This window comes from Elephas maximus, chromosome 2, assembly GCF_024166365.1.
Source record: "Elephas maximus indicus isolate mEleMax1 chromosome 2, mEleMax1 primary haplotype, whole genome shotgun sequence".
Classification (NCBI taxonomy): Eukaryota; Metazoa; Chordata; class Mammalia; order Proboscidea; family Elephantidae; genus Elephas; species Elephas maximus.
The window spans coordinates 235,428,433-235,444,070 of NC_064820.1; the positions used below are offsets into that span (position 1 = coordinate 235,428,433).

General features: G+C 39.1%; 1 protein-coding gene across 1 annotated transcript in view; it reads right to left on the minus strand.

The window, feature by feature from the left end:
- The window catches only part of LOC126068652 (proliferation marker protein Ki-67-like), a 251,704-nt gene extending 237,933 nt beyond the window's left edge, over positions 1-13,771 (minus strand). Inside the window, exons 1-4 of the mRNA XM_049871407.1 lie at positions 13,636-13,771; positions 5,770-5,848; positions 5,564-5,679; positions 3,082-3,169 (exon numbers count right to left, since the gene is read on the minus strand). Coding sequence (XP_049727364.1) covers positions 3,082-3,169; positions 5,564-5,679; positions 5,770-5,848; positions 13,636-13,727 — 375 coding nt within the window. The 5' untranslated portion in view covers positions 13,728-13,771. The remainder of the gene's footprint in view (positions 1-3,081; positions 3,170-5,563; positions 5,680-5,769; positions 5,849-13,635) is intronic.
- Positions 13,772-15,638: the final 1,867 nt, after the last annotated feature.

Consider the following 15,638-nt stretch of genomic DNA (forward strand, 5'->3'; position numbering starts at 1 on the left):
ACATTAAACCATTCCAGAAGGTACCATATGAGCAGGAACCAGGAAGAAGTCCAAGCGGCACTGAAGGCACTGGCAGAAGACAAGGCTCTAGGAATTGATGGAATACCAACTGAGATATTTCAACAAATGGACACAGCACTGGAAGTGCTCACTCATCTATGCCAAGAAATTTGGAAGATAGCTACCTGGCCAACCAACTGAAAGAGATCTATATTTATGCCTATTCCCAAGAAAGGTGATCCAACTGAATGTGGAAATTATCAAACACTATCATTAATATCACGCACAAGTAAATTTTTGCTGAAGATCATTCAAAAGTGGCTGCAGCAGTATATCGACAGGTAACTGCCAGAAATACAAGCTGGATTCAGAAGAGCACACAGAACCAGGGATATCACTGCTGATGTCAGATGGATCCTGGCTGAAAGCAGAGAATACCAGAAAGATGTTTACCTGTGTTTTATTGGCTATGCAAAGGCATTCAACTGTGTGGATTATAACAAATTATGGATAACATTGTGAAGAATGGAAATTCCAGAACACTTAATTGTGCTGATGCAGATCCTGTACGTAGATCAAGAGGCAGTCGTTCGAACAGAACAAGGGAATACTTTGTGGTTTAAAGTCAGGAAAGGTGTGTGTCAGGGTTGTATGATTTCACCATACCTATTCAATCTGTAAAAAAAAAAATTTTTTTTTTTTTTATTCAATCTGTATGTTGAACAAATAATCCAAGAAGCTGGACCATATGAATAAGAATGGGGCATCAAGATTCGAGGAAGACTCATTAACAACCTGCATTATGCAGATGACACAAACTTGCTTGCTGAAAATGAAGATGACTTAGAGCACTTATTGATGAAGATCAAAGACCATAGCCTTCAGTATGGATTACACCTCCACATAAAGAAAACAAAAATCCTCAAAACTGGACCAGTAAGCAACATCATGATAAACGGGGAAAAGATTGAATTTGTAAATAACTTCATTTTACTTGTGTTCACAATCAACACCCATGCAAGCAACAGTCAGGAAATCAAAAGACGCATTGCACTGGGCAAATCTGCTGCAAAAGATCTCTTTCAAGTGTAGAAAAGCAAAGATGTCACCTTGAAGACTAAGGTGCACCTGATCCAAGCCATGGCATTTCCAATCACCTCCTAAATATGTGAAAGCTGGACGATGAATAAGGAAAAAACATAAGAAAAATTGATGCCTTTGCATTGTGGTGTTGGAAGAGAATATTAAATATACCATGGACTGCCAAAAGAATGAACAAATCTGTCTTGGAAAAAGTACGACCAGAATGCTCCTTAGAAGCAAGGATGGCAAGACTACATCTCACATACTTTGGATGTGTTGTCAGAAGGGATCAGTCCCTGGAGAAGGAAATCATGCTTCCTGAAGTAGAGGGTCAGCGAAAAAGAGGAAGACTCTCAATGAGAAGGATTGACACAGTGGCTGCAACAATGGGCTTAAGCATAACAACAATTGTGAGGATGGTGCAGGACTGGGCGATGTTTCCTTCTGTTGTATAAAAAAAAAAAACAGCGTCGCAATGAGTCAGAACTGACTCAATGGCACCTAACAATAACAACATTGCTCATATCAGGTGCGCCTATGATATGTCTCCTAAGTCAGTTGATTCTTACTGGGTCATATTGAACTAGCTGGGAAGCTTCCTAAAATGTGAAAAATAGAAATTACCAGGAATAATCCTAAACATACAAAATCAGAACATTGCAAGGATTGGCCTAGAATTGTGTTTTAATAAAATGCACCACTTAGAATACCTGTTCTCCAATGATACACTCAAGTAATGAAAGAGTGTCTCACTTGGGAAAGGATAGTATTACTCCTCCAGTTTCACAGGACACCTATCAATCAAAACTGGGAAGCATCTTAGACACTCAGAATTTTCATAATGTGATTGACTTCAGACACACAAAGATGGATGGGGGCAATGACTGGGAGACAAAAGGAGTCACAAAATAAGATAAAAAAAAAATTTCAGAAATTTGAGTCTTATGTTTTGAGGTTGTTCCACCCATAGGTTGCAAGCAATAGTATCAGCGGATCCTCTAGGAGTCTTTTACACCAAAATTGTAAGGCTGACTCGTACTCTTATTCTGAATAATAAATATGTATTTATTACTCAAAATAAATATATAGATAAGGAGCCCTGGTAGTGCAGTGGTTAAGCACTGGGCTGGTGTCATGCATTGAATTACATCACCCCAAAAAGGTGTGTATCAATTTGGCTGGGGCATGATTCCCAGTATTGTGTGTTTGTCCTCCATTTTGTGACTGTAATTTTCTCTTCAAGAGGATTAGGTTGGGACTGTAACACCCTAACTAAGGTCACATCCCTGATTCAATGTAAAGGCAGTTTTCCTGGGGTGTGGCCTGTACCACCTTTATTTTACAAGAGATGAAAGGGAAGCAAGCAGAGAGTTAGGAATCTCATACCACCAAGAAAGCAGTGCCAGGAGAAGAGCTGGTCCTTTGGACGCGGGGTCCCTGCACAAAGAAGCTCTTAGTCTCGGGGAAGGAAGGATGATAAGGCCAACAGACAGAAAGCCTTCTCCTGGAACCCACACCCTGAATTTATACTTTTAGCCTACTTTACTGTGAGAAAATAAACTTCTCTTTGTTAAAGGTATCCACTTGTGGTATTTCTGTTAAAGCAGCACTAGATAACTAAGACAGCTAGTAACCAAAAGCTCGGCAGGTTGAACCTACCAGCTGCTGCTCGAGAGGAAGATGTAGCACTCTGCTTCTGTAAAGATTACTGCCTCGGAAAACCTATGAGGAGTTCTACTCTGTCCTATGGGATTGCTGAGTCAGAATCGACACGATGGCAACAGGGTTTTTTTTTTTGTTTGTTTGTTTGGTTTTTTGGTCTTATAGTTTTAGATTATTTTAATATGCTTAAATTAAATTTGATTTTAATACCATAGTCATATTCTCATATTATAACCAATGAGCCAACTCCCTGTCACTGACTTAAAGCGAGAAATCTTTCCTTAAAGTACATATAAAGGATTTTATATCGTCATGCAAAGGAATCAAAGTCCAAACCTTGATGATCTTTTCCATCACCTCTTTACATTTTTGTTCCAGATATTCAGTTGTGTTGCTTCCTCCAGGAACATGTCCACATTCAAACCTGGAGTGCAAAGAATGACAGACTGAGCCTCAGATGAAAATGTTATGTCCTGTGGTTAAAATTTCCATATCTGGTTAGTGTCAAGGTCAAGGAACAAACTTAAGACTTTGTTCCAGATATTACCTTGTTGACGGAAGCAAATGTAGTTAGTGTGTTTACAATAAACACTTAGATCTACATTGCCTCATGTCTCTTTTGGAACACCCTTGTCAGAGGATGGGGACCCAGAGTAATCTCTGAACACTGATTAGACTGGGTATGATTCAACAATATCCTCGGCACCATCAGTGGGTGAATCTAGTAGAGATTAAGAGCAACTATAATCGTGTTACTTCTAGTTTGGAAGGTAAAAAGCAAGACTGGTGGCTACTGTAAAGGGGGAAAAAAAGGATGTGGTCAAGGAGGTCAGCAGGAGGCAACTGATCCAGAATCCTAAGGCATGGAAAAGAGATGGGATTTTACTCTAAGTGAGATGGGAAGCAATTAGAGGTATAGGAATCATGTGACTTGCATCTAGAAGGATAATTCTGGTTGTGTGGGCAGAAGCAGAGAAACAATTCTAAGGAGCTTGGAGATGGAGATACCTGTTTGAGGGTAGAAATGTAGGATATGAATGGTGGTCTATTTCCAGATATACTTTGAGGTAGAGCCTTTAGCACTTCGTGAAAAATGTTACATATGAGACAAGAAGAGAATGGCTTTATGGGTTTTAAATAAAAATTGAATTGCCCTTTTGCTGATATGGGGAACATTGCAGGAGACAGAAGATATCAGGACTTTGGTTTTTGACTACATATTTCACATGCCCCTTAGGCATCTTGATGTAACATTGGAGATGGCGGTTGAAGTTCAGAGTGCTGCTGAGAGACTGAGATCACATGAGAAAAGACTGTGAAAGAAAGCAGAAGAGATGCAAGAACTGAGCTTCGAAGCACTAAAAGAAGGAAACAGCTAGGGAATAGCCAGTAATGGGGGAATCACAGAGTGTGAGAGTCAAAGGAAGAGTTTCAAAAGAAAGAAGTAACCAATTGAGTTAGACGTAGTCAAGATGAGAATGTAAAATTAACTGTTGGACTTGGCAGTGTGATGGTTATCTTAATAAACTATTTTATGGAGTTTTCCATAAAAGGAAATCATGACTTGGACACTCTCGGACTGAATATAGGCTCTAGGGAACGAGGGCTATAATCTGTCTGAACAACATTGGAACAGACCCAGTACATGGAAAAATCACTAGAGTTGTGTTTTTTCTCCTCCAAGAGTGAGGATCTCAGTAGGCAAAGAGAACCGATCTACAAATAAGGGGAAGGTTGTCTTAAGAAAGGCACCTAGATAATTCATTTTAAGAGGAAAGGCAGATATTCGACCACAGATACAGGTAGATTTGTAGATTAAGACAGTTGCACCCTATATATTTGGTGTGTCTGTAATGGAAAGTTTGGTAATATAGACCAGCTTTGGGACTGTTTTGTCTCTGGAGGTATAAACAATAGACTAAAGAAACATTAGGATCCAGGTAGTGTAATATGGTGCAGTCTTTAAAATAACTAAGTTTATTATGCCCAAGGAAATGAAAGGTGAAGAATTTTGGCATTAACAAAGTAGCAACCATAGTAGGAGATTTCAACATTCCTTTGAGAGTAATTAATAAACATGAGGAAAAAGAGTAAAATAGAAGGTTTGAATGTAATGGACTTATGTGGATAGGACACTACAGACAATAACTGTACAATACACATTCTTTTCAAACACACGATAACTGTACGATACAAATTCTTTTCAAACACATAGAACACATGAAATATATTATTTCATTTAGATGGAGTTTAATAAAGAGTGACAAACTGTGATATTTAGAGATGCATGCTCAGGTAGTAAAGGACCAAAAACTTTTATGACTTCGTAAACCATAATGGTGGTTTACTTGGCGAAGGGAAGAAGTAGAGATTAGAATACACAATGAAAGAAGCTTCTGGAACTCCTCTATTTCATGATGAGTGATGATCACTTGGGTGCTCACTTCATGAAAACTGAGCTATACAGTTTGTTTTGTGCCCTCTCCTATGCATGTATTTTACTATCAAGACACAAAAAGACTCATAGAGCTTCACATCCAGTCAGTCTTTTCAAATAAATAACAAGCTCCCTAAGGACCAGATTGCCCTTCTTTGGCATAGACCTGTGTGCTCAAATCCTTGAATTAAGATCACATTTAAGGCTCAATTTTCACACCTCCTAAATCCGTATGCCATAGATTAAGAAATTGTTGAGAATGACAATAAGAAACACTCTGACAATCATCAGCATTAAAGAAAGATCACAGTTGAACTTTGCAACTAGTTGATGATTAATCAGAATGTGCTGTTAATTGTAAACCCAATTAGTTTTACCTACCTGAAAGATCGATCGACAATTGTTATTATATCTCCGTTTTTTAGTACTACGGGATGGTTAACATAGGCTCCATTTAACTGCGTAGGAATGCTATCACTTAAATTAATCAGGAGTGCCTACAAGTGGAAAAAGGAGAAACATGCAACTAATAAATAGGTAAAAAGTAAAAACAAAAAAAGTTAAAACAACTTAGAAAAAATACTTACCTCCTGCTGTCGCATCTCAATTTTACAATGTTGTTTTGACACCATGGGAAGCTGTATACGGATGTCACACTCCGTCCCCCTTAATTAAAAAGAAAAAAAAAGGAAAAGAAAAGGAAGACTTCTTTGGGCTGTTGCACCTTTGAAAAAAAAAAAAAACTACCTCAAATTTTCAAAATAAAAAAGCACTTGACTAGTGTTGTTGATCCCAAAGTGTAATGACATTAAGCTACAACAAATTGGACAATGTAAATAAACTTCACCTTTGGCAATGTTTACAACTTTTATTTAAACAACTATTATAGGTATTTAAGACTTAGAGTAACTAAAAACTATGATAATAGAATATACTAGAATACAAACCTTAATCATTTGATTAAAACAGCCATGTTTATGACCCATAAATGAAGGAGTAATTTAATTCAGTTTGGAGAATGATCAATTTAATAAATTTTACTACTCTACCTGCTTTTTGATCTATAAACCATTGCATGTTTCAATATCTAATCATCCCCAAAATGCTTTTTTTCTTTACGCCTCAGTTTCTTCTCTAAAAAAGGTATTACTTTAGCATTAGCCTGATGGTGTTTGAAGGTCAATGTGAATCATTTGCCTGCACATAGCAAATGCTCATTATGTGTGAGCATTTTACTGAGGTTTTAATACTACACTGTTTGAGATGACAGATTCAGGAATCTCTTCATCATAAAAACATTAATTGGCATGCAGTAAAAAAGCATTATCTAGATTGAATTTATCTTTCGATAAAGGGCTAATATCAGTACAAAGCACCAGAAAGTAGTATTCCTAAGCCTATACATAAACTAACCCAGAGTTTATTAGCAATCAGTGTTCTTTGATTTTCTGGTGCTCCTGTTACCGATCTCTTGATTTATAAACTAAGTTGCAACAAACTACACGATCCCCTGTCTGTTCTCAGTATCTATCTCTGGAGTCAAAGAATATCCCTTCCTGCCCATTTCATATGACTCTACACTTATGAATTGCCTTTTAAATTTCAAATATTGTGGAAGTTTTGGTTAAGCATAACAGCTCAGCTAGATGCACCATAACATCCCCCTACAACAAAGACTTGAAAAACTAAGCAAAAGAGACAAAAATAACTTTGGACTCTGGAACATGAAACGGAGGGCTGAACAATCAGATGGAACGACAGTCGGAAGGAGGGATAGAAACCAGTGGGAATGCAGAGAATCATGCATCCTATGTGACCTGCCTGCCGATTTGGCACAGGGTGGCCATTTTAGGATGGCAGCGTTCATCGTCCCCAGGTAAGAATCCCAGACAGACAACTTCCCAGAGTCAGAGACATTTACTAACTTGGAAGGAAACAAGGTAAGCAGGTAAGCAGAACTTGTCCTGGGGCCAACAAAGCCCAAGAGGCCAATGCACAGGAGCGCCATAACTTTAACGTTAGGGAAATACAAGTAAGTGCTACTGGAGCAAACTGCAGTAGTCTGAATCATTGGAGCCCCAGGACAAGGAATAGGTAGGACAGGGAGAGCATATCTGCAGGGGGCAAAGGGAAACAACACGAGGGAGAAGGAGAGATCCAGTGTCCCTGGTGAATACAGAGGAAGGAGGGAACTAGGAACTCAGGCTGGTATTGCTGGTCAGCAGAGGTGCCCATCCATTTTTGCTGGAGATGCCCTTTGAATAGTAATCCACAGAGTAACAACTAGCAACACCCTCCCCAAATGACCTCCAGCCATTGCCCTTCTCTCCCTTTGAGCAATTTTCCCCCTGCCTGAGTCTCCATGTCTCTCCCACCAGCCTCCCCACCCCTGCTTGGCCCGGCCACATGGTCCTGGTGCCCTTTGCCCCCACCCCTTCCCATCTTCTTTTGCATACCCCACCGACCCACCCCCTATATGCTTCTACTAGATTGGTATACACCCCTGTTTGGCCTGCCCGCACAGGTCCTTGCCCCCATTCCTCTGCCCCTGCCCAGGGCTCATCCTGTTCTCAAGGAGACACACCATTCGTGCCAAAGTGGAGAGAACAAGTAATCCCTCATGAGCTGTGAAGGGATCCTGACCACCTGACCCCTAGTGCCTCACATCAGGAAAGGGACCTGCTCTCGTACCTCCACGCTGTCGTCTAAGGGAAGACATACTTGCCTAACAACATAGCATCCCCAGCTGTGTGCAACACACCATACTCATAAGTGAGAGGAAAGCACACCCAGCCAACGGATAGCACCAAAGCCATACATAGACTAGGAATACAAAGCAACAACAATTAAAACAATACAAATAAAAAGGAAGCAACTCAAGGGAAGAAGAAGCGGCCAAGCTCCAGATACATTAAACCAGTGAAACAAACAACAAAGTCAAATAAACATACGTATGATACATATCTATCTATGTACCTATCTATATATAATAAAACCTTTAATGCTTCAAGGACAGCAATCAATTGCAAATCACATGAGGAGACAGGAAAAGATGGCTCCAGCAAACACACAACAACCTAAGGTAAAGGTACACGACAGCATCACTCTGACTCCAAGACGTATGAAGACATCACGGCAGTAAAATGAAATTAAACGGCGACTGCAGGGAATCTGAGATGCAAAGCTGAAACTGACAGCAACATCCAAACAAAAGGTGGAATGACTGGTGCAGTTATAGAACTGATGAGGAAGTTAAGGTAATTTCAAGGTAAAACAGGCTGTTGTAAGATGTTAAATGTAAACCTCACCAAAACGTAGGAGAAAAACACAAAAAGACATAGCCAATAAAAAATCAACAGTAACAAATGAAAGAAACAGAAAATCTATACACAAAGAACTTGGCACCGAAAGTAAAAAAAAAAAAAAAAGAAGGTAAAGAAACCAATAATACACAAAATAGTATAATAAAATGGCTACAGCAAATTCATCCCTATCGATAAGCATACTCAATGTAAATTGATTAAATGCACTAGTTAAGAAAGAGCATGGCAGAATGGATTTAAAAAAAAAAACTGACTCATCAATATGATGCCTAAAAGAGACATCCATTAGGGACAAAGGCATGAATAGGTTAAATCTGAAAGGATGGAAAAAAAAATGCCAAGAAAATAGCAATCAAAAGAGAGAAGTGACAATATTAATACCTCACAAAATATACTTTAAGTCAAAATCTATTATAAAGGACAAGGAAGAGCACTATACAATGATACAAGGGTCAATTCACCAAGAAGACATAACAATTATCAAGATTTATGCACCCAACATCAGAGCCCCAAAATTTATAAAGCAAACTTTTACAGAACTAAATAGTTCTGCAGTAATAATAGGCGGTTGTAATATGCCACTGTCGATGATAAATGGAACTTCTAAGAAGAAAATAAGTAAAGATATATAAAACCTAAATAACAGTATTAACCAATTGGACCTAAATATATGGAACACACTACCCAACAGCATTATAATAAACATACTTCTTCAATGCACATGGAACAGTCTCCAAAGTATATATCTTAGGACACAAAGGAAAATTCAATAAATTAAAAAAAAAAAAAAAACTGAAATCATACAAAGCACCTTCTCTGACCATAATGGTATGAAGGTAGAAATCAAAACCAGGAAGAACAGGAAAAAATAAAATAAAACAAATATATGATGGAAACTAAATTACACACTACTAAAAAACTATTGAGTCACAGAAGAAGTCAAAAATAAAATAAAAAAATACTTTGAATCAGAGGAAAATGAAAACACAACATACCAAAACCTTTGGAACATACCAAAAGCAGTGCTCAGAAGGAAACTCATAGCAATAAAGGCCTACATTATAAAAGAAGACCCCAAACCAGTAACTTAACGAGAACACTGGAAAAAATGGAAATGCAAGAACAAAAGAAGACCAAAGCTACCAAAAGAAAGAAAATAATAAAAGTCAGAGCAGAAATACTCAAAATAGAATACGGAAAAGCAAAGGAAGGAATCAACAGGACCAGAAGTTGGTTCTTTGAAAGGATCAATAACATTCATAAAGCACTGGCTAGACTGATAAAGGAAGAAAAAAGACGCAAACAACCAAAGGGGGGAAAAAAAAGTGAAATGGAGACATTTCAGCAGATCTGAGCTAAACAAGATACTATTAAAAAAAAAAAAATTGTACTCCAGGAAATTTGAAAACCTAGAAGAAATGGAAAAATTCCTGGAAACATACTATCTACCTAAACTAACACAAACAAAGAGAGAAAAGCTAAACAAATCCATAACAGAAGAGATTAAAGATCTCATGAAAGAACTCCCAATGAAAAACAGCCCAGGATCAGATGGCTTCACCAGGGAATTTTACCAAACATTCAGAGAAAAGTTGACACCAATTCTACTGAAGCACTTCAAAAACATAGAAGAGAAAGGAATACTCCCTAACTCATTCTATGAATCCACCATCACCCTGATACCAAAGCCAAGTGAAGACAACACAAAAAAACAAAATTACAGACCAATATCCCTCATGAATATCCAAAACCAAAAACCAAACCCACTACTGTTGAGTCGATTCCAACTCATAGCGACCCTACAGGACAGAGTAGAAGTGCCCCTTAGGGTTTCCGTGGCACACAGTGGCTGGTGTTTCAAACTGATGACTTTTTGGTTAGCCTCTGAGTGCTTGACCACTGCACCACCAGAAAGGAAAACAAAAAAATGTCGTCATCGAGTTGATTCTGACTCATTGCGCCATTAGGGCTCCTTATATATATATCTATATGCAGGTGTATATATGTATATTTAACTGTATGCATCCATATATATTCATATATACAAAAAAGCACATGGGGGCACAAACACGGAGACTTCTTAGACGTCACCAAACGCCTCTTTGGATTAGTTTAAGGAGTGTGAAGACTTAGGACTATAGTTTCATGGGCCAACTCATCCAATTGTCATTTTTTTTTTTTTAGTACATAAAGTTTATGTTCAACAGCCTAGTTTGGTGTGTGGCATCTGGAGTCTTAAAAGCTTGCGAGTAGCAATCTACGATACAACTATTGGTCATTACATGTCTGGATTAAAAGAGAAGAAGGAAACCAAAGACTCAGAGAAGAAACTAGTCTACAGATCTAATAATCTATGCGAACCAGGGCCTCAAGTACCCTGATAGCCGTAGAACTAGATGTTGCCCGGCTACCAACCATTCTATCAGGAATACAGTAGTTGGATCCTGATAAAATGGGAGCAAAATGTGAAACAGAACTCAAATTCTTAAAAAGCCCAGACTTACTAGACCAGTTGAGACTGCAGGATTCCATGAGACTGTCGCCCTGAGATACTCTTTAAAACGTGAATCAAAACAATTCTGTGAGGTCAACTTTTAGCTAAATAACAGATTGGCTCATAAAATGATCACCATCACCTGTGAGCAGTGTGCTCCTTTACAGAACTCATCTGTATGAGACCGAAAGTAAAGAGGAGAAAGTACGGGGACAGTGCAACTAGATTTCTGGGAACGGGACAGCCTGAATGGAAATACTGAGAAAGGTGACCCGGAGTGAAAAATGTAACCAATGTCACTGAAAAAGTTGTGTAGAGATTTTTAAATGGGATCCTAATTTTCTGTGTAAACTTTCACAGACTACACAAATATTATTAAAAGAAAAAAAAAAATCTTGTATAAAAATATAATCACTGATGTATATAACTAAAATTACTGCCATTCGAGTCTAAAGTGTGTTTTATTTTTCTTTTGAAGAGAAAGGGAACTATAGAAAGTAAACACCTACTTCAAGGCAAAGGAGAGACTTTGATTTTTAGGTATTGAAACATTCTGGCAAAAAATAGACTATCTGATTAGAACTGAGAATTTGATTGTCAGGAGATTTCAAGCTAGAATCACTGCATATCATTGTTGCTCAACCTTGCACTGTTGACATTTTAGGCCAGATAGTTCTTTGTTTGAGGTGCAGGCAGTGCATTGCAGGGTGTTCAGCCTCATCCCGGACCTATAGTAGTTGATGCTAGTGGGACATCCCACCTCTATTGTGACATCAAAAAATGTCTCCAGTCACTGGCAAATGTCAAAATTGTCCTTGTTTGAGAAGCACTGCTAGATGCTGATTGCAGTACACACATACTCCAGTACTCATTTCGACTCAACACTGGTGAGGGTGCTAAATACTGATCACCAGTGTCGGTCAGACACAACACCATAATGATGAATTAATTAAGATAGTCCTTGCCCTTGAGGAGCTCAGTCTAGTGGGAGAGACAAACCACAAGCGCTCAGCACCAGTGCTGTGGTTCTATGAAAGACAAGAGCAATGGTCGTTAAACGGTTCATCTGACTTGACATTTAAATTGAAATGTGAATAATAGAAAGGGGTCACTCATGTAGAAAACTTGGGCAGACACAGTGATGAAGTCCAAACGGTCTAGAAGCACCAGGATTCTGGTGTGTCTTCGGTGGCACTGCAAGGCCCGAATGGGAGTCAGGGGCCAGGCCAGGGAGGATTCTACAGGAAAGGTGACCTTATCATTTGTCCACACTGGAAGGTGTTAGAGAATGAAGGGGTGCTGGTAATAATTGTGGACGTTATGTGGGAACACCAGGCAAAACCAGGACTGTCCCGGATAAATGAAGAATCAAGGGTATGCACTTACAAGATGCAAATAGTTTTTATTAGGCAACTTCCCTCTCAATCGCCATAACCCAGTGAAGTTAGTACTATTATCCCTTTTCATGGCTAGGGAACTGAGGATGTTAAGTAAATGAAGAAACTTATCCTAGTTGCCCAGCTGTTTGAACAAGGGATCTCACTTAGGCAGTCTGAACCCAGCCTCCCACACCCCCTTTCACAGTTAAGCTCTACTGCCACCAGAGTATTTTGGATCTTATTCATTAATGGAAGTGTCTGAGGAGTTTCATCAAGGACGTAACAAACACCAAAATTGAAATAAATTTAAAAAAAACCTCTGGCTGCAGTACAGAAAATGGACAATAGAAGCCAAAGGGGACTGACTGTAAGGGAAATCAGTAAGAAGGCTCCTGTGGGAGTCCTGGAAGCAAATAGAATGATGTGAGCAAGAGAGCTATAAACAATCACAGCCATTTCTGCCCTTGGTTTCCCAGAGTTATGTGCAATCTCTATGGTACCAGCTCTAAGACAACTACTTTTTTTTCCCGCTTGAGGGAAGTAAAAATGTGAGACATCAAGTATAAACCAACTTAAAAGAAAGCAAAAACTGCAAATGCTTATGTAACTACCACTATTAACAGTACACACAAGCACAATGTTGGTGTGTCGAGCTGCTGAGAGTGAAGAATTGCTGTTCTCTAGGATTCTAAAGAAACAATAGTTAGAAATTTTGTTTCATAAATAAAAATACCCCCAAAATTTTAAAATCAAGTCACGTGTGACATAATCTAGCAATTGAAATTCCGTCAAGAAAATCTGATCGTGAGCATTGTGTTATTAGCACCACCAAAGCAGAAAGGCAATTAAATAGGAAGCCTTCTCAAAAACAAGCAGCAGGATTTTCCCTCGTGTTTTCATTTTTCCCAAAAGAGCAGTCAAGAGCAGCCGCCTTCCTTAGGTGCTCTATAGTGACCCTTCGTGGCCAATGGCAGATGATTTTAGATGAACACAGTAAAATTTGGGGGTCCCCTACATCTTTCTTCATCTAAAGAGTCTATTAAAGGAACTTAAAAACTTGTGTTTGGTTTTAAAAAAGAACTACACAAAAATTATTTTCAAAATCCCATTTGGTAATAAACAGCTACAAGTTAACAAAGGTATGGAGGAAGTACCCAAGGAATCTGAGGGAAAGAAGGAGTTTCAGTCTGTTCACTGTTACGAGGCTGTTGCCACCTTTCTAAAGTGGACAACATCCGCAGGCACAACAGCTCTTACCTTCCAAATAGGCAGGAATTTCGGCTCAAAGGAAAATGAGTACCATCTATCCCCGTCCGTCTGATGATGACCACACGTCCCAAGGGAGCCATTTTCTAAACTGTATGTATAGCACAATCCGAAAAGAATCCGCAGATGTTACAAAATGTTTTTGCTCAAGCAAACGGAAGAACCACTCTTCCACCGCAACAGCACGTCGCTGGATAAAACAAAAAGGTGGAAGAATGACTCTCAAAGCAAATGAACTGCAAAGTGGCTTAGAGGACAATTTAGAGTCTCTTGGGCAAATTTTTCTTTTTTTTTTTTGGACAATGAACCTATTCCACTGCCTACAGCTCACACCTTATGTAACTTACATGACTCCTATTTGAACTCCAGGCAGGACCCCAGGCTGCACCCCGAGGGCATCTCTCAGAACCAAACTCAGTCTACTCGGGCTCCAGAATCTTCCCAAGGTCCCCAAAGAAAGGCAGCCAGGACATTGTACATAAATTGGGACCCCCCCCCCCACAAGAGTTCCCAATCTAGAACCCAGGCAGTAAACGAGGGCCTCCAGGACCCAGGTCATACTCTTGGAGATCCCATGGACAGAGCTCCAGCAGCTCACCGAGAAAGAGTCGTTCAAGCTCTTCACTAGCTCTGTAACCTTCCACCAATCTCAAATCCACTACACGCGTCCACCACCCACCACTGCCAATCGCCTACAAAGCCTGCCAGCTGGCAGACCCCAGTCCTCAGTGCTGTCAGTTGCCAACTCACAAAGGGTCCAGGTGACACAAATGACTGACACCACAAATGGTCAGGCCAGCTGCCAGCTCCCACTGAGCTGACTGCCCAGAGGAGAAGGGAGGAGTTGGAGGGGATCAGAAGGGATCATCAGAGGAGAGGCTGGAGGGGATGATTAGCACACTTGACCAGGAAGAACATCTTATTGTTGTCTTCATAAAATCAAGCACCCATTATCTTCCAATTAGTGCTGACTCATGGCGACCCCACGCATCAGAGGAAAGCTTAAAGCGGGCAAAAACGGAACAAAATATCACCACAAAGATAACCTCTCTTGCCTTACTTTAAGGGCCAGACACATAGAACATGACTTGATCTCACTCACTGCTAGGTTTAAAACGTTTCAAGTAATAACCTTTCTCCACTCTGTCCATTTCCCCAAAGATAACCCATTATTTCTCACACTTTCTTGTGTATTTCCCCAGGCATACAAGTATGATTCTCTTTGACGAAACTACACACACACACACACACAAAGATTATAATACACACACACAAAAAGATTATAATATACACATTATTCTATACTGCTTGTTCTCTGCTTAATAAATCCTGAGGCTCTTCTTATTAATCAGAAACTGTCCGTCCAATTTACTTGTTTTTTGGTGGCTGCAGAATATTCTCTTGTAGGCAGCCATAATTCATTTGATTAATCCTACCGCTTTACATTTAGGTTTATACTGTTTTTCCATTAATAATAATTCTGCCATTAAGACACCTTGTGCATTATAGAATGAATGAATCATATTCTGAGTGAACGAAGCTAAACACATAAAACTACATACTAAGCTATTCTGTTTCAAAAAATGTATATTTAAAAACTCAAGAAAATGCAAATTAATCCATAGGTAGTGGTGGGAGGGGTTGGAGGGACAGAAAGGTGGCATTATAAAGGGAACAAGGTAACTTTTGAAGGTGATGGGTATGTTCACTGTAGTGATTGTGGAGATGATTTCATAGTTTTTATAACTTGATGAAATTTTACACTTGAAATATGTGCAGTTTCTTGTATGTCAATTATAATTCCATAAAACTGCTTGGGAAAAAAAAAATCCTGCACATGTTTTCCTAGCAATCTACTGGGTCAGAAGATGAGTACATGTAATACTGTTATGTATATTACCAAACATCCCTCTAAAAGTTTGAGCTCACTATTTCACCAATAAGGTGCCACAATATTATTTTGCCACCAATTGACCATGTTGATATATATATAT